The sequence below is a fragment of the Palaemon carinicauda genome, chromosome 30 (assembly GCF_036898095.1).
Source record: "Palaemon carinicauda isolate YSFRI2023 chromosome 30, ASM3689809v2, whole genome shotgun sequence".
NCBI classification, from domain to species: Eukaryota; Metazoa; Arthropoda; class Malacostraca; order Decapoda; family Palaemonidae; genus Palaemon; species Palaemon carinicauda.
The window spans coordinates 32,732,354-32,750,980 of record NC_090754.1 but is presented as its reverse complement, the minus strand read 5'-3'; the positions used below and the strand labels follow the sequence as shown (position 1 = coordinate 32,750,980).

At 43.0% G+C, this 18,627-nt stretch overlaps 1 protein-coding gene across 1 annotated transcript in view; it reads right to left on the bottom strand.

Moving 5' to 3' along the window:
• Positions 1-18,627, bottom strand: part of LOC137623451 (probable E3 ubiquitin-protein ligase HERC1) — a 297,680-nt gene that overhangs the window by 150,469 nt on the left and 128,584 nt on the right. The window contains exons 24-27 of the mRNA XM_068354286.1: positions 18,327-18,554; positions 15,856-15,996; positions 8,860-9,010; positions 8,554-8,645 (exon numbers count right to left, since the gene is read on the bottom strand). Of these exons, the coding sequence (XP_068210387.1) occupies positions 8,554-8,645; positions 8,860-9,010; positions 15,856-15,996; positions 18,327-18,554 (612 nt within the window). The remainder of the gene's footprint in view (positions 1-8,553; positions 8,646-8,859; positions 9,011-15,855; positions 15,997-18,326; positions 18,555-18,627) is intronic.

Sequence of the window (18,627 nt, the reverse complement as noted above, 5' to 3'; positions counted from 1 at the left end):
AAATCTTATGCAACATGCATAACGAACTAATTGAACAATGGTGCCAAAGATTAATATCTAGATCAGGAATAAGAAATTTAATACACTGTCAAGTTCCAGTCCAACAAATTAAGATGAGAATCAGCCACTGAAGACCAGACAGGAGAACAATACTCGAAACAAGGTAAAATGAAAGAATTAAAACATTTCTTCAGAATAGATAGATCACCGAAAATCTTAAGAGACTTTCTCAAAAAGCCATCTTTTTGTGCAACTGAAGAAGATACAAACTTAAATGTGTTTCTCAAAAGTAAATTTGCTGGCGAGAATCACACCTAAAATTTGAAGAGTCATACGAGAAACATTATTAATGCTGAGATCCGGATGTTGAGGAGCCACCGTCCTTGACCTACTTACAATCATACTTTGAGTTTTGTTAGGATTCACCTTCATGCTCCATAATCTTTACCATGCACTAATTTTACCTAGATCTCTATTAAGGGATTCAGCAACCACAGATCTACATTCAGGAGATGGAATTGGTGCAAAGTGTGTTGCATCATCTGCATATGCAACAAGCTTGTTTTTTAGGTTAAACATGTCGTATGTATATACTGTAGTATGAAAAGTATTGGGTCAAGAGCACTACCCTGAGGAACACCAGATATCACATAACTATCCTCAACAACAACTCTTTGCGATCTATTATTTGAAAATTCAGTAATGATGCTAAGAAATGACCCCCCCCCCCACTCCCAAATGTTTGAATTTGAAAGCAAGGGCCTCATGATTAACACGGTCAAAGGCAGCACCAAAATCAAGGCCAATTATGAAAAGTAAGTGACTGTAATCAAGGGATTTCTGTACAGCATTGGATATTGTAAGAAGGGTATCACATGCTCCAAGGCCGTTATGAAAACCAAATTGTATAAACTAGGGAACAGAAGATTACCCTTAGCAAACCTAATAAGACGTTTTGCCAAAATACGTTAAAAAACTTGAGATAAAATGGAAGTTATGGAAATTGGGTGGTAATCAGTTGGACTTAAGCTACCACAAACACATTTACATATTGAAGTAACTACCAATTCTCCAACAAGAGCTAAAAGCTCCTCTTCTGGCTAACTTGCGCAAAATAACAGATAACTTTGGAGCTAAGAAATCTGCAGTCTTTATAAAAAATAAAGGAAAAATACCATTTGGGTCTATGCCTCCAAAAGCATCAAGGTTCATCAAGAGAGCTTTAATTTCACGAGATCGAAAAGCTAAACTAGTTAGTTTAGCCTAAGGATAACGGGAATCAGGAAAATCAAAAATTTTAAGTAATTTTCATTTTTCCTAACATACTTACCGAACTACTTTCTTAGGAGTTACCTGTAATCTTCTCTCTACCGACCAGAGTTTTGTGTAGTATACCCTACACCCGTTTTCTATGGAGGGCTAACCCGGGAGTGAGAGAACGTGCCCCGAGGGTAGCCTTGAGTTAGGTCGGAGTCAGCTTGGGTCCCGTTAGCCAGTAAGTTCCTCGGATGTTGCAAAAAGTCCCTGCAAGGGCAGAAAGGCACTCGGGGAAGGTAGGGAGGGCCATTACTCGAAAGTAGTTCTCGGTAAGTATGTTAGGAAAAATAAAAATTACTTAAAATTTTTGATTTGTTCCAACACAAATACTTACCTCGAACTACTTTCTTAGGAGACTTACACTTTAGGAGGTGGGAGTGGCTTCCTGGCCTTCAGACCCAGCAAAGCGGACGCCAAGAATCCTAGATATGAACTAGGTTCTTAAAACTGGGAAACGAACGGTAGGGTAAACTACACAAAGAGCTCACGTTAGTGTCTAAGTACTCACCCTTTGAAAAATCTTCTGATGTTGAGTCCAGTAACAAAGTTGCAGAGACGTGTCCTTCATTGGTTACATAAGTGTGGTTATCTCCGATAGGGATAGGAAACTGGGATTAGGGTGAAAAGGAACGAACCTGTGTCTCCTGGTTTTGCTATCCACGATTGTGCCTGGGGCTTCACCGTTAAATCACTTGGAGCGCGGAGATGACTGTCCCAATGGAAAACCCGTCTAAGGACCTTGTTGAGTAATCCTTGAGGTAATGGGCAGTGAAGGTCGACTGGTTCGACCAGGTGCCCGCCCGAAGGATCTGGCCCACTGCCATGTTCTTCTCAAAGGCTAAGGGAGTGCTCAGACTTCTGATGTCATGGGGCTTGGGAGTACCTGGCAAGGCTAGTCCCTCCTCCTTGTAGGCCCTGGCAATAACTTGTCTCAACCAAAAGGATATGGTATTCTTCGATACCTGCTTCTTTGTAACACCTGTGGAGACGAAAAGGCTCTTGATGCCTGGCCGGAGATGTGCAGTCCTCTCAAGGTATTTTCTAATGGCACGGACAGGGCATAACCTCAAATCCTCAGGATTCCCAGTCCTAGGAATAGCTGGCAGAGAGAACCCCTCGAATTTAGGATCCCAGACTGCCGGGTTCTGGGTTTTCGCCACGAACGAAGGGACGAACTTGAAAGAGATCTCTCTCCACCCCTTCGAATGACAGACGTCATAAGACAGCCCATGGATCTCACTTACCCTTTTCGCAGAGGCCAAGGCCAACAAAAAGACCGTCTTGAGAGTGAGATCCCTGTCTACAACATTCTTCATTGGTTCGAACGGGGGGCTACTTAACATCTTCAGGACCCTAGCTAAGTCCCACTGAGGCACCCTAACAGTTTGAGGGGGGCAGGACTGTTCAAAACTCCTGACAAGCATAGAGATGTGTCTAGAGGAGCCCAGGTCGATGCCCTTCAGAAGGAAGACTTGACCCAAGGCTGCTCGTACTCCTTTTATAGCTGGGATTGACATCCCTTTCTCATCTCTGAGATATACTAGAAATTCTGCGATATCTGGGACTGAGGCTTTGAGGGGTTTTATGCTCTTCGAAGCGCACCACTTCGTGAAAGAGGCCCACTTCGCTTGGTAGACCGATGCCGACGACCTTCTCAGGTATCGCGACATCCTCTTAGCCGTTCCTGACGAATATCCTTCCTTCCTCAGGAGTCGCTCGATAGTCTCCAGGCGTGAAGGCGTAGAGACTGTGGGTTGTCGTGGAACCTGAGAAAGTGTGGCTGTTGTAGAAGATCTGGCCTGTCGGGGAGTGGCCACGGAGGATGGCTTGTCAGGTCTTTTAGGTCTGCGAACCACTCTCTCTCCGGCCACCAGGGCGCTACCAAAGTCATCCTTAAGTTCCGGGTAGCCCTTACTCTGTTGAGCACTTGCCTGATCAACGTGAAGGGGGGAAAAGCGTACATGTCTAGGTTGTCCCACTTGTGCTGAAAGGCATCCTCCAAGGCTGCCTTTGGGTCTGGGACAGGAGAACAATACACGGGGAGTTGTGCGTTCAGCTTGGTTGCAAAGAGGTCCATCACCGGGGAACCCCACTGTTGAATGATGAGCCTGGCTACTTCTGGGAGGAGGGACCATTCTGTTCCTACTATCTGACCCATCCTGCTGAGACCGTCGGCTAGGACGTTCTTTTTCCCGGGGATGAACCTTGCCAATAACACTATCTGGTTCGCTTCCGCCCAATCTAGGATCTCTAGAGCGAGATCGCACAACTCCCTTGATTTTAGGCCTCCTTGCTTCTTTATGTACGCTACCACTGTGGCATTGTCGCACATCAACGCCACAGTGTTTCCCCTTAGTAGATCGATGAAGTGCAGGCAAGCTTTCTGGACTGCCTTAAACTCTAGGACATTGATGTGTAGGCCTTTCTCCCCGTCCATCCAGGTTCCTCTCGCCGTCCCGTTGAGGAGATGGGCTCCCCATCCCTGGTTGGAGGCGTCTGTGAATAGGAGCAACTCGGGAGGTTCGGTCGCAAAGGGCATCCCCTTGAGCGTGTTCGACCGGCAATGCCACCATTCCAGGGAGGGTATTGTGTTTGGCAGGAGTGGAATTAATTTCTGGGGCGAGTCCAGTTGGTTCCAGAAGTTCTTCAGGTTCCATTGGACGGCCCTGAGTCTGAGTCTCCCCTGGGGAACCAGTTTCTCCAACGACACCAGATGACCTATTAGCCTTTGCCAGTCCTTTGCCCTCCTGGGTTGCCCCGACAGAAAAGGGAGAAGGATCTTCATTAGATTGCTTACCCGCTCTTCTGACGGAAAAGCTTTCACTAGTAGAGAATCCAGTGTCATCCCCAAATAGGTCATTCTGGTGGAGGGAGATAGGTTCGATTTTTCTGGGTTGATCATGATACCCAGACCCTTGCAAAACTGGAGAAGGTTTATACCCTGCTCCTTCAAAACATCCTCTGAGGAGGAAAGAAGCAACCAGTCGTCCAGGTACCGGATGAGGCGAATGCCCCGCTCGTGAGCCCACACCGAGACTGTCGTGAAGACTCTCGTGAATACCTGGGGAGCTGTCGACAACCCGAAGAAAAGGGTCTTGAATTGCAGGATCTGGGTACACCATTTCACCCAGAGAAACTTCCGACTTGAGGGATGGACCGGGATTTGGAAGTATGCGTCCTTGAGGTCTATGGTCATCATGTAGTCTTTCTCCCTCAAGGACAGCAAGACCGACTTCGGAGTGTCCATTTTGAAATCTGTCTTTCGCACAAACTTGTTGAGAGCTGGCAGGTCTATCACCGGTCTCCACCCCCCCCATCGCCTTTTCTACCAGGAACAGGCGGCTGTAGAAACCTGGCCCTGGGTGCAGGACCTCCTCCATGGCGCCCTTCACCAACATCGTGAACACCTCTTCTTGAAGGGCCGCCCTCTTCAACGGGTCCTTGGGTGCCAGCCACTCCGACAGGCTGGCCGGAATTAAAGGCGGGGGTTCCGTTAAGAACGGTAGCCTGTACCCCTCCTTCCGTACGGATACTGTCCAGGGCTCTGCTCCGTGAGCCTTCCATGCTTGCCAATGTAGTCTGAGGCATCCCCCAACCTGAGGCTTGGGCAGGAGTAGGGGGCCTCCCACTCTACCTCCTCCTGGAGGAGCGGCCTGAACGGCCTCTCCTGGAGGCAGAATACCCTGTTCTAAACGAGGCAGACGCTGCTGGAGCTCCTCTACGGGGGAGCTGTGGCGCTGAAGCCCACGAGGAAGAAGGGGCTTCTCTCCTCGTCAGGTTAGGCGGGGCCTGAGACGTAGAGGGGCCGTCTGATGCTGATCTCTTGTAGGGGGGCCTCCTTACCGGTTGAGGCCTGGGAGCGTTCACTTCTTTTCGTTTAGCCACCTTTTCTATAATCTCTTCTAGCTCTTTCAAGGGGAACAAGGAGTCACCACACACAGGAAGGCTCCTCATGGCCCTCGCCTCCCTGTCTGGGACCTTCCGGGAAAGCTTCACCAGAATAGTGTCCCTTTTGTGAAGAACCCAATTCGCTGACAGGGCAAGGGACTGATACGTGAGGAACTTCAGGGTCTTGCCCCCGGAGATGATAAGTTCCCTCAGGAGGTTTTGCTGCTCCGGGTCCGTCAAGTCATATGTGGCTTGAACACCTACCAGTGTGGAAGCCCACCAGTCCAACCGAGAGGAGACGTGCACCAAGTCTTTCGACATCTCCATCATCGCAGCCTCCGACTGCGAAAAGCAAATCGGGGCTGAAGAGGCTCTGTCCTCCGGGGCACCCTGTCCCAGAACGTCGAGGACAGGCTCCACCTTGCAGGCTCCCGGTCGTTGTCCCTCTGGCACATAAAACCTACTCTGTGTCTTGAGCCCTTGGAGCAACTTCGAGGAGCTCTGCGTTTTGGGAGCTTCGGCATTGCCTGCCACAACTCTATCCACATGAGCCCGTCCCAGGACGAGATCTCATGCCACAGGCAGGGCCAGGGAGGTTTTCTGTTGGACGGGTGCCTGCATCAAGCGGGTCAGGCTGGACCTCCAGCAGTCCTCATCGGTTGGGACCGGTTCCTCAATCCTATGATGCCTTCGAATCAGACCTATAACCTCCCGTAGGACGAGTCCTCGGTCGGGGAACCTTCTCTAACGTCAGCAGTACCTTCCGCCTGATCCCGAGGAGACGGGTCACCGGGCACTCCCACCGGGCGCTTCGGTTCTAGAACAACAGGCACTCCCCTGCGGTGGTACCGGTCTTCCCCGGCGGGAACCTCCGCACCAGGTTCGGGGGTCAGAACTGGCATCGCCGTGCCGGCGAGGACTACCGTTCGCGTATTCTCTTTGGGGGACGAGGACGCGGATCCCGTGGGCTGACCCGACGGAGGGAACCGTTCCTTTAAGTCCGAGGGCCGAACCAGCTGTGCTGATTCGGCCAGGCTGCCCGTATGGAAGCATGGTTCCCCCCGCTGGGCAGGGTGAACCGGAAGCTTCGCGGCCTTACGCCTGCCTGAAGCGGCCTTCTCGCATTTCTCCCTGCGAGGGTCATATCTGCGTCTGGAGGAAGGCCTTCGTGGCGAGAAATCCCTGGACTGCCGGTCCGGGGAACGCTGCAACTCAGACTTACGGGGAACGAAGACCCAATCACCATCGGGGGACCTACTCCTCCTGTACTTCCTCCGTGGAGAGCGGGACCGTTTCCTACTGAACCTCGAACGGGATCTTGAGCGGGCACGCCTGCTCCTGGACCGCTCCCTCCGGCGCCGATGTCTCCTCCTCGTTTCCTCTTCTGAAGAGAACGAAGCCCCACCATCTGAAGAGCCCAACGAAACTGTACCACCCGAACGACGGGCAGAAGCGGGGGCTACGGAGGGCTTCGCGACTTGCTGCATACCAGAGGTCGAGGGTTGTAGGAAGGTCTCTGGAACCGCCGTCAAAGGAGCTGGAAAAGAGGTTTGGCGCCCTACACTAGGGAACCAGGTATCCAGCCCCTCTTCCATCCGCATTGGGGACCTACCTGGCGTTTTAGGGAGCCTCCACCCGAAGGGCTCACTTACCGTGGAGTCCAACTTACCCTGGGCGTCACCAGCCGCTGAAGAACCTGAAACACAGGCCCACGAAGCGGGCGAAGAAACAGGCACAACATTACTACACCACAAGGGGTCGTCGGAGGAAACGTGCCCCCCAAGCACAAGGGCAAAGTCTCCAGAACCCCCAGACACAGCACTACCAGGCCCCCCACTAGCCTGAGAAGACACAGCAACCCCCACTTCACACACATTAGACTCCTGGGGAAGAGCCCTCGGCTCTTTCCCCGCAACGGACTTACCTCGTCCCCTACTCTGGGTAGGGGAAGTCGAGACAGAAGCCCCGTCAGACCGTCCACTGGGTGACGGTAACGGCGAAGAGATGCTAGATTTCCTGGGCGATCGTTTCGACGACTTCTTCTTCTTAGTGCCGTAACGCACCCACTGTATCTCACTCCAACTAACACACTCAATGCACGTATCCGATGGCGAGCACATCCTGCCCCTACAGGAAGAGCAAAGGGAGTGAGGGTCTACTTCGGGCTTGGAAAGGAACGCTCCACACGACTTTCTGGCTCTAGGCCCAGGACAATGGCGGATCTGCTCCATAGCACAGAACCACAAGGCACAGGAACGAAGGGAATCAACCAGGAATACACTTGGAAAGCACAAGGAAGGGTAGTGAACACGCAAGAACACAAGGGATAAGCACAAAGATACCACGCGGTAACCACGCGGGACACACGAGTCGGACACAAAGGGTCGAGAGAGACGAGAGCGGCGTGATGGTATGGTATCACGTCGCGACCAGAGAACTTACTGGCTAACGGGACCCAAGCTGACTCCGACCTAGCTCAAGGCTACCCTCGGGGCACGTTCTCTCACTCCCGGGTTAGCCCTCCATAGAAAACGGGTGTAGGGTATACTACACAAAACTCTGGTCGGTAGAGAGGAGATTACAGGTAACTCCTAAGAAAGTAGTTCGAGGTAAGTATTTGTGTTGGAACAAATCAAGTTTCTCATTACTCTGCTTACTATCAAATATATCGCCTAAGAGGGTTGCCTTTTCTTTTGGACAGTGAGTGACAGAGCCATCTGGATTAAGTAAAGGAGGTACTGTTGCATCAACACCAAAGAGTGGCGATTTAAGGGTAGTCCGCCACGTATGTTCCTGGGTTGTACCAGAAAGGGTTTCTTTTATGGTTAAATTGTATTTCTTTTCAAGTGAAGCATGAACTCTCTGAGCAAAAGCTCTAAGCTGAATATACTTATTCCATGTCAAATCTGATCTGTTACCCCTCCAAAAATGATAGGCCTCCTGCTTTTCCATATAACCACATCTATAATCATCATTGAACGATGGTTTTTCCTTCACTCAGTACCTTAGCACACGAGAGGGACATGCCTATCAATTGTGTTGACTAGATTCTCATCCAAAGGGACTACAGGATCATCACTACTATACTATTGTGACCAATTCATGCCCAAAAGATCACTTAAAATCTCATTCCAGTCTGCTCGAGCTTTCACATAAATCTTACAATTGTATGAAACATATTGGACAGGCTCCTCAGTATTCACTACTAATGAAATCAAGGCATGATCAGATGTCCCAACTGGAGAGCCAACCTTACTAGTTATAACATCAGGGGAGTCGGTGTATACGAGGTCCAAGTAGTTACCAGACCTGTGAGTACAAGAATTAAAATACATTTCCATTTCTCACCTGAATCTTCTTGAGTTTTTAATGTTACAAGACGCCGCCGTATGTGATATACTAATCGAAACATCTCCCTCATGACTGGATAGCAGTGAACCCTGAAAAAAGTAAAAAAATAAAGAAAATATTCTGGAGGAGTTTTATAGTGTTATTTATTTTCATATTTGTGAACAAATACTTCATTTGTTGTTTCCCCTTTTCACATTACTTTTTATATAACTGAATTCAGAGTATACTCTCTGAATTGTGGGGAAGTAGACATTAAAATTTGAAATCACAAGTGCTATACACAAAAAGTGAAATTTCACTAACCCAAGATGAGACTGTGATATGCCAGTATGTAACAGGAATGTAGAAAGTAGGAGATGAGTTGTAATGTTTAAAAGGTTATCATCTTTCACTTCACAAGTATCCCAATCTTCACTGCATGCCATCTCATCCATCCATAACACTATTTGGTTGTCTGGAATTACAACAAAAATCAATAATTGATCAAAAGTTAAAATTATTCAGGAGACTGCAATTACATTGTTTTCAATAAATGGGAAAATGGGGATAGATTAAAATACTAATGTCTAGATAGTAATCTAACTTCAAAACTGTTACTTACAATATACCTGAATTGGTGCTGAAAAATTATGCTAAATATTCCTATATATACAAAAGATAACATTTCACAAGTAATTTGTATTTTTTATTGCTATACAAACTCGAGTTCTTTTAAATATTAAATAGTTTCAGAGTAAGCTGGAACATCTGTTGATTCATTAATGAGGTATTTATTCAATGACAGGTGGTACAAGGAGAAGCCTCACCTAACTGCCTGTCAGACTACTCATTTCTGACCTTAGACCCAGGACTAAGAGGGGTGGTAGGAGGGTGGTAAGTGTAATTCAAAGGACTCAGGTTTGTTTAGTTATGGAAAATACAAATTAATTTAAAATTTTGTTATTTGATCCTAGTTGTAAACAAAGCTATCATCCTTTACCATAGCAGACTCACTAATTAGTGGGAGGAAGTTTTCTAGAACCAAAACTGTAAGATCCTTTTCTTTCCCGGAAATATATTTTTCTTGTTGCAAAATGGAACAAAGAAGGTAACTCCCACAACTTCCAAACAGCTATTCATTGAAATGAATAAATGGTTGAGGCCTTAGCTAGTGCTAAGTTATATAACCTAGCCTTCAGACTTGAATGGTGTAAGATAAATAATCGGTTTGGTATACGTCTGGCCATCCTTCCACCTTAAAAAAGGGAGATGGGAGACATATTTCTTTGAAGGTCTTGTCTGTGAAGAAAGGTTATATAATAGGTTAGGAAGCTTAGCACCATCATCGTCTGATCCAGTAAGTAACAGCCACGGCTACTGTTCCCCCAAGAGATGGGGAAGAAAAATGAAGCAAAGGGGTAAGTCCTACTACCTTTAAATCTAGGCTTATGTCACATGACAAATATGTCAATTATCGATAAAACCCACAGGGTGAGAAGCCTTTCTGCCACACAATGATGTAATAACCACTCTGTACCTGGCAGACAGCTCTAAGGCATTGCCTGCCATCAAATGTGAATTTGCTTCATCAAATTGCAAAAGTGATGTGAAACCAAACCTCTTTGCTTCTTGGTATACGCCACTACGGTAGTATTGACCCTCATCAGTACTTTAGAGTGCAATATCAAACACTGTTGGAGATGCTGCTTGCATCTCCAACATAATCAGTTGCAGATACTGCTCTTATACTTACCACAAATCTCAGGCTACTAAATCCTTCAGGTTTGCACCCCACTTATTTGATGCATTCAAGAACAAAAGCATCTCAGGTGGAGAGTCAAGTGGGAGCCCCTTAGTGAAGCTCTGGTTGTCCAGCCACCAGGTGAGATCATCTCGCATCTCCCGTTCCACTGAAACCAGATGGGTAAAGAGATCTCTGTCCACTAACTAGGGATGATTCAAACACAATTGAAGCAATCTCTGGTAGAGATGCCAGTAAGGCGTGAGCTTCTCCAAGGAGAGTTGGCAGGAAAGACCTTACCAAAGACGACACAATCATGTGTTGGGAGACTTTTGATGCAGCCGTGTCTATCGGCAAGTTAAGATACTTCATACTTTCCTTGAGTGTTTGATTCAATTTTTCAGTTTATCAAGAATTCCAGATCGAGAAAAAAAAGAGAGCAGATGGTAGTGATCAGGTAGCAACGAGGCGAGGGTTAACAATTTGTTGAGATACCTCACAAAACATATTCCCTGTGAATGGTCTTAAGCTGACACCAAAGTGAAAAGGAAAGTAAACACCTGAGGAGCAGTGGACAGTCAAAAGCACAGTGTCTTGAACTGACACTGCTTTGTCAAGGATGAAGTGGAGGTACTTTCAAGAGGACTGATAGATAAGTACTTGGAAGAATCCTTCAGATCCATCTAAAAAAAGAAGTCCCTTATCTCCGATGGAAGACAGTACAGAATGCACAGTTTCCATCATCCACATGATCTGGCAAACAAATTGGTTCATGGAAGAGGGGTCGATGAAAATTTTCCAGCACCTGGTTAACTTTTCCAAGAATCAACTGTAGAAACCTAGAAACCAGTTTCGAAAAAACTTTGCATTTATCCCTCTCCAATATCACTTTCAACTCGGCCAACAGGGGCCCAGCTTTCTACCCTCATGAAGGATACACTATCATTATTATTACTTGCCAAGCTACAACCCTAGTTAGAAAAGCAGGATGCTATAAGCCCAAGGGCTCCAACAGGGAAAACTGCCCAGAGTGGAAAGGAAATAGGGAAAAACTAGAAGAGAAGTTTAAGAACAATCATCATAATCATCATCATCATCTCCTCCTACGCCTACTGACGCAATGGACCTCGGTTAGATTTCGCTAGTCGTCTCTATCTTGAGCTTTTAATTCAATATTTCTCCATTCATCATCTCCTACTTTGCACTTCATAGTCCTCAGCCATGTAGGTCTGGGTCTTCCAACTCTTCTTGTGCCTTGTGGAGCCCAGCTGAACGTTTGGTGAACTAATCTCTCCTGGGGAGTGCAAAGAGCATGCCCAAACCATCTCCATCTACCCTTCATCATGATCTCATCCATATATGGCACTCGAGTGATCTCTCTTATAGTTTCATTTCTAATCCTGTCTTGCCATTTAACTCCCAACATCCTTCTGAGGGCTTTGTTCTCAAATCTAGTAAATCTATTGAAGAATGTTTCATTATCATACCATGGCTCTTGTCCATAGAGTAACACCTATCACAATAAACTGATATATAGTCTGATTTTTATATGTAATTTCATTCGATTTGATTTCCAAATTTTACTAACTAGCTATTGTCTGATTTGCTTTTTTCAATCTTTCACTTAACTAATTCTAAAGACCCTGTATTGGAGATCATAACAATAATATTAAAATAAATCTTTCATATATGAACTATAAAAACTTGAAAATAACAAGAGGATAAAAACTTCAAAATAACAAGAGGAAGAGAAACAAGATAGAATAGTGTGCCAGAGTATACCCTAAAGCAAGAGATCTCTAACCCAAGACGGTGGAAGACCATAGTACAGAGGCTATGGCACTTCACAAAACTTGAGAACAATGATTTAATTTTGTGTGCCCTTCTCCAAAAAGAGTTGCTTACCATAGATAAAGAGTTTCTTCTACCCTTACCACGAGGAAAGTACCCACTGAACACTTATAGTGCAGTAGTTAACCTCTTGGGAGAAGAATTATTTAGTAATTTCAGTGTTGTCAAGTATATGAGGAAAGAAGAGAATGTGTAAAGAATAGGCCAGACTATTCTGTGTATGTGTCGGCAAAGATGAAATGAACCGTAACCAGAGAGGGATACAATTGTAGTACTGTCTGGCCAGTCAAAGGATCCAATAACTCTCTAGTTGTAGTATCTCAATGGGTGGCTGGTGCCTTGTCCAACCTACTACCTAGGTATGCAGTTAACTCTAATAGCCATGCCTTCTCCATCATGAGGCTCCATACTACACAGTATTCTAGAAGTTTTATTCAAGCTGTGACTAAATAATCTATGGTCCATTGGTATTGAAGATCAAGCTTTTGAATACCTAAAAGACTACATGGCTGACAGAAACTACTAAGTGTAAATCAGAAACTCTTATTCATCCTATGAACCATTAAACAGAGGGGTACCTCAGGGGAGTGTACTGGGCCCAATCTTATTCTGTACTGTATCTATTCTATCGGTCTGTCGAAAACACTACAAAAGCAAGGAGTGAAGTTCAAACTACAGTATTTGCAGATGATACACAATTTAACTTCCCCATAAATGATATAGACAACACTAGTGAAACCGAATTCCTGCAAGTGTTAGTTAATGGATGACAATCCAACAACTAAAATTAAATGAAAATAAAACTGAGTTTAAGGTGGTTGGAAAGAAAAAGTCTAAGAATTTTGGTGATATTCAAATAAACATAAATAACAACTTTGCTCTGATATCCAGTAAAGTTTGCAATCTAGGAGTATCTCTTGACTGTAACTTGTCTTTCAATGCCCAAATAAATAATGTAGTAAAAACTACTGGCTATCATCTTAAAAACATTGCTTTTATAAAGAAGTACCTGGATGAACATTCTCTAAAGAAACATGAGAAACTGTGTTATTACCAGGATTGACTACTGTAACTCCATTTACAACAATTTACCAAAAGTACAACTTAAGAAATTACAAAATATAATAAAATGAGGAGTAAGACTGATAAAAGGTGTCCCACCCCGAGTAAGGATTACTCCTAAACTAATTGATTTACACTGCCTGCCTATTAAAGAAAGAATTGAGTTTAAAATATGTGCAATAACCCATCAAGTTATCAGAATCATACATCCTAAATACCTAAGAGAATTGCTACATATTGTGCAGCCAACAAATCGTGATCACACGAGAATAGTTGCAGATGGTTTCAAATTATCTGCCCCTAGAGCCTTTAGTTGTGCAGCCCTGAGACTATACAATAAGCTCCCGCTTTCAAGAGGAAACTGAAAACTTTCTCGTTCTCTAGGTGCTTTGATAATGTGGACCTGATAGTAAACAAGCAATATAGGGTGTGGAATGCTGAATGCCTTGAAATGTATACTATTAAATGAATGTGAAGGTCCTGTAGAGAGTAGGGTTCCCCTGCTGTATGGGACCAGAGAAGCAGTCCTTAAAGTAAGTAAAGTAAGTCGTGGAATGATCTTCCTAATCACGTACTTGAATCAGTAGAACTTAAAACGTTCAAACTTGCAGCGAATGTTTTCATGTTGAACAGGCTGACGTAAGTCTCTTTTTATAGTTTATTTATGAAAGATCTGTTTAAATGTTTTTAATACTCTTAAAATATTTCATTTTAATTGTTCATTACTTCTCATATACTTTATCTATTTCCTTTCCTCAGTGAGCTATTTTTCCCCGTTGAAGCCCTTAGGCTTATAGCATCATGCTTACCCAACTAGGGTTGTAGCTTAGCTAGTAATAATACAGTAATAATAATAAATGTCTAGAAAGCAATTGAAGTGCAAAATATGGGGGGCTCAATGTCCTGGAATGGCAGTAAGTAACCATCCCAAAAGACACTCACTACCCATGCCTCAGCTATTTGTTGATGCCTAAATGCCGAGTGGTTCGACAGACATATTCTACGGTATCTGACCCAGCTGGAGGAAGGGGCTTACTCTCTTAGTCCGGGGGCCTCAGACCACCATCAATGTTCCCCCCATATGCCACCTGCCTCCATTCCTGAACTGGCCAAATTATGGGCCTTAAAAGGGTGGCACAGACTCGTCCTTTCCAGGATGAAGAGGTAGTTGGGGAATCCAGTCGGGATTTTGAGAGGGTGTGAGCCTTCTTCCCCCGATGAAAATGGTAAGGCTGCACACAAAAGGTTGGCTGCATTCACCTTAAAATGGTCAGAGATCTTGAAAGATATTGCGCAGTGGATAAGTGTATTACGATGCAAGTAATTTTCTACTGCTGCTTCAACACCACTCTCCGGAAAGAGTAACGTGATTCCAGCATCCAAGCATTCCTGAGTGCCAGGGTCTTCTCTGATACGACTAGCTGAACAAACAGATATTTCACTGGCAAAGGAAGTGCGGGGTTTGATTTGGCTCTTACGTAAAGAAGGCCATAGATTCTTCCTGTCAAACTCATCGCCCTTGTATCTGCATGGCCATAGATGAGGTTCGAGGATGTGCTGGTGTATAACTCTTTCTAAGAGAAGGTGATACCCCAACTCATCCTAAGCCTTGTACTGAGGTAGAGCAAAAACCATCAAACCCTTCCTGAGAACTCTCCGAGTCTATGGAGTTATCATAGGGGTAGCAGAGAGTCGAGAATCATAAGGAACGAGGAATGAGAACCAACTTAGAAATACCTAAACTGATCGAGAAACATCCTGTTTGGTCTTCTTCTTCTGGGCAAATTCAGACCATTCCAGCAAAGGCCATGGCCTACACTTGATACAGGGAGACGATTGTGAACAATTATGCCCCCTCCAAAAAAAAATAAAGTAGATGGGGATCATAAGCAGGCTAACTCATAATCCTAACACACACCATACCTTGCTCTTACATCAGCAAACTTAACTATTTCCATGTTGAGGTACAGCAGTCACAACACAGAAACAATTCTAGAAAGAAAATGAAATGAATCAAAGCTGGTAACGGCTCTAGCAGCAGCAGCACGTCCGTACATAGTGTGGATGAAGACAAAAGTTGCTAGTCTGTGACAAGCAGGTGAGCTAGGCTTTTGCATCACACTACCAATTGTTAACTACCTACATTGGTCATGAATTAACAGCCTTTCTAGCTCATGTTGAAGACATCTTAAACTTTAAAGGATGGAAGGTTTGTATATGCATTAAAAAAATATGAAAAATACATGTGTAACCTTGAAATTCACAGTAACCTTGGGTATTATGCAAAATGTGTCAACACAATTTTCTAAAAATGTATTAAATCAACTCCACCTTCTAAAGAATGTATTAAATTTCAGAAAATAACACAATTGCATTTAAAGTTTCCAAGAAAAAAATAATTGAGAGCAGATAGTTAGATGCAACCAACTGTTATTATTGTAGGGCAGCCATACTAATTATTCAGCAAGTGACTTTTGTAATATCCTTCACAAATACATAATGCAAGACATTACAACTTTTTAGCTGAGTGACCTTGAACTTGACAAAATGACCTTGAGGCATGATGTAAATTTCTTATTTGATGCTGAAAGAAAGAAAGAAAGAAAAAAAAAAAAAAAAAAGTATATTATAACCATATCCCTGAGCTAATGATGTACAGTACTTACTAGATTTAAGTATTGAAATCAGTGGAGATGTAAGTTGAGGGTAAGAAACTGCATGTCGATATAATATTTCAACAATAGCTTCTTTCTTGTGACTGCATTCAACAAATGCACAAACCTGACTGATGTAATCACTCACTTGGTCTGAAAGGAAGAAAATGGATAAATTAGAACTAAGATGTTTATTTTCAAATGAATAATTTTAATTGTGGTGGATAAAGGGGGAGGGTGGGCTGTGTTATTCTAGCAGTACCAACCAAACTAGGCTGAAGCCCTCGTCAGGTTAGGAGGAGTGAAAAGAAGAAATGTCCCCTTTTGTTCTTTTTTCATGTTGGTTAACAGACAAAATTGGGGGGAGTGCCTTCATAGATAGAGCAAGCAATATTACAATGAAAATCCCTATACAAGAATATTGTATATCTAAGATATCTTGAATAAATAAGGCATTGTACAATGATGAAATAAATCTACTAGCAACTCAAAATATAGTTGCCTTTATCCTTAATAAAACAAAGGCCATACTTTAGAATTATGAATGGAACAGGTAAAAACATTCAATGCTGGATACATTTCTGATTAACGGTTTTAATTTTTTGGATAAATACATTATACGGTATTTAGAATTATATATTTGAAAATGTTTAGGTTATCACTTATGTTGTGAAGAACCATTATATCTGCTTTGATTGACTCCTTAAACTAACAAGAATATTTTCTAACACTTGTTCTAAAACTATTTTAAATCATGATTTCAGTCTTACTTTTGAGACATATCATTGGGCCTTCTATTTACAAACCTATTCTCATCTATAAAAACTTCAATTACCAAGATGTCAAAGTTATCCCCATTTCAAATATCTAGATGGAAAATAGGTTCTTGTCTTTTTTGTCAATCATAAACTTAACGAGTATCTAGTGTCAAACATGAGTTCTTCATTATAACATAAAAAATTAACATTAATTTTCTTTCATATGCCTATAATCCCTCCAAATATCCTACAAAATTCCATCCCCCAATGAATCTCCAAAGGGCACTATCATGATAATTTTTTTTAACTCCCTGTTAAGCTATGTATTAATTTCTCTTGTTTTTTTATCGTGAGTTAATAATTGTTCATCAGGCATATTTCAATCGGCATCAATGACCATTGATGTTATGATGCCAGATAATTACCAATCATTCATTCGTTCTCTCCTACAAATTCATTTTAAACAGATCAATTAAGAAAGCAAAGGGTTTTATGATAATGAGCAGCAAGGTAGATCACAATTTTATTATAATGCCCTACACCATGACTGCTTTCATTCATAAACCTGGCAATAAAACACATATCGTTTCCAATAAAGATCTTCCTTATTTATGTACGTTCTTCAACTCTTATGATCTTGTGATTTGAAATGAAGAAAGCAGCTGCATTATCTCCACAAAATTATTACTTTCTGCTTAACAGTGTTCTCCTTAAGTTAATGGAGGCAGACTAAAGCACCAAAAATGGGGATGGAGATGTGTTTTGTGAGCATCATGGTCATAGATTAAAAAAACAAGAGAATTTTTAAGGCCCGATAATAGAGGAAAACGTTGAAAATAGTCAAATTTTTTCGGGCATGTGTTATGAAGGGATGATTTGGAATGTTTAGGTTTGACAGGAAAAATATGAAAGGAAAGCAATTAGAAGACAGAGAGCAGCCAAAAAATTTATACAGGTGGCAAGAGGGAATATATTGGAATTCCAAAACTGTCAGCATCCTGAGGGACAAAGCATTTGGCTACCAACTACATTGCTTTCTGTAATTTAATTTCTATCCATTCCCTTGGGTTTCTTACCTACTATCTGTTCAATTTCTTTAATTTTGCCCTCCTCAAATTTTCACCTATCATTCCAGAATACATTGCAAGGTTAAGACTGTGAAAGCTTAGAGATAAGATTCAGTGGCCTCATAACACTACACTATTATAATTTGCACGTTCAGTGTAAAACTCGGCAAACCATTACAAACTGATAACCAAGGATTGCAACCATTTTATTAATTATTAAGGTTAAGTAGTGTAAAACTCGGCAAACCATTACAAACTGATAACCAAGGATTGCAACCATTTTATTAATTATTAAGGTTAAGTGCAAAACTGTAGATAAAGATGAAATGCCTAAATAGTGTACTATCAAAGCTTCATGGCCAACAATTACGTCAAGAGTAAAAACTATGACCAAATAGTTTTCCACACTTCTGTCCCCTGGAACATAATACTTGACGAGTCATAATCAGACAGAAAAAAAAAGCTAAAAACTTCAACAAGTCAAAGAACAATAACAGCATCAGAAAATTACTCTTTAGTAATGCTTACAATTATAAGTAATTACAAAAAAGGCTTAATCTAACTATTATGGCCACAAATTATAAGTATGATAATAAGCTTATGGAAATTAACTACACTGACATTTATCAGTACTCACTATATAAAATGAGCTACTAACCTGAATTCAGATCTTCTGAAGCAAGCCCACATGAAAACACTTGCAAAGATAACCAAGACTTGCTTCTTATCTCATTTGAAGTAAGGGGAGGGCCAAGAAGCATTCCTTCCAAGCACCGACCAACAACTAGTCCACAAGCTCTCTCTACATCAAGTAGCCAAGCCCACTGCCTCCCAACCACACCTCCCCCTACACTCTTCACTGTGTCTGGAGTTGGAGTATCAACTTCTGCAAAATGAAAAAGCAAGAGGTAATGCAATTAATAACTGTTATTTCAAAATCTAGCAGATGTGGGTTTAAT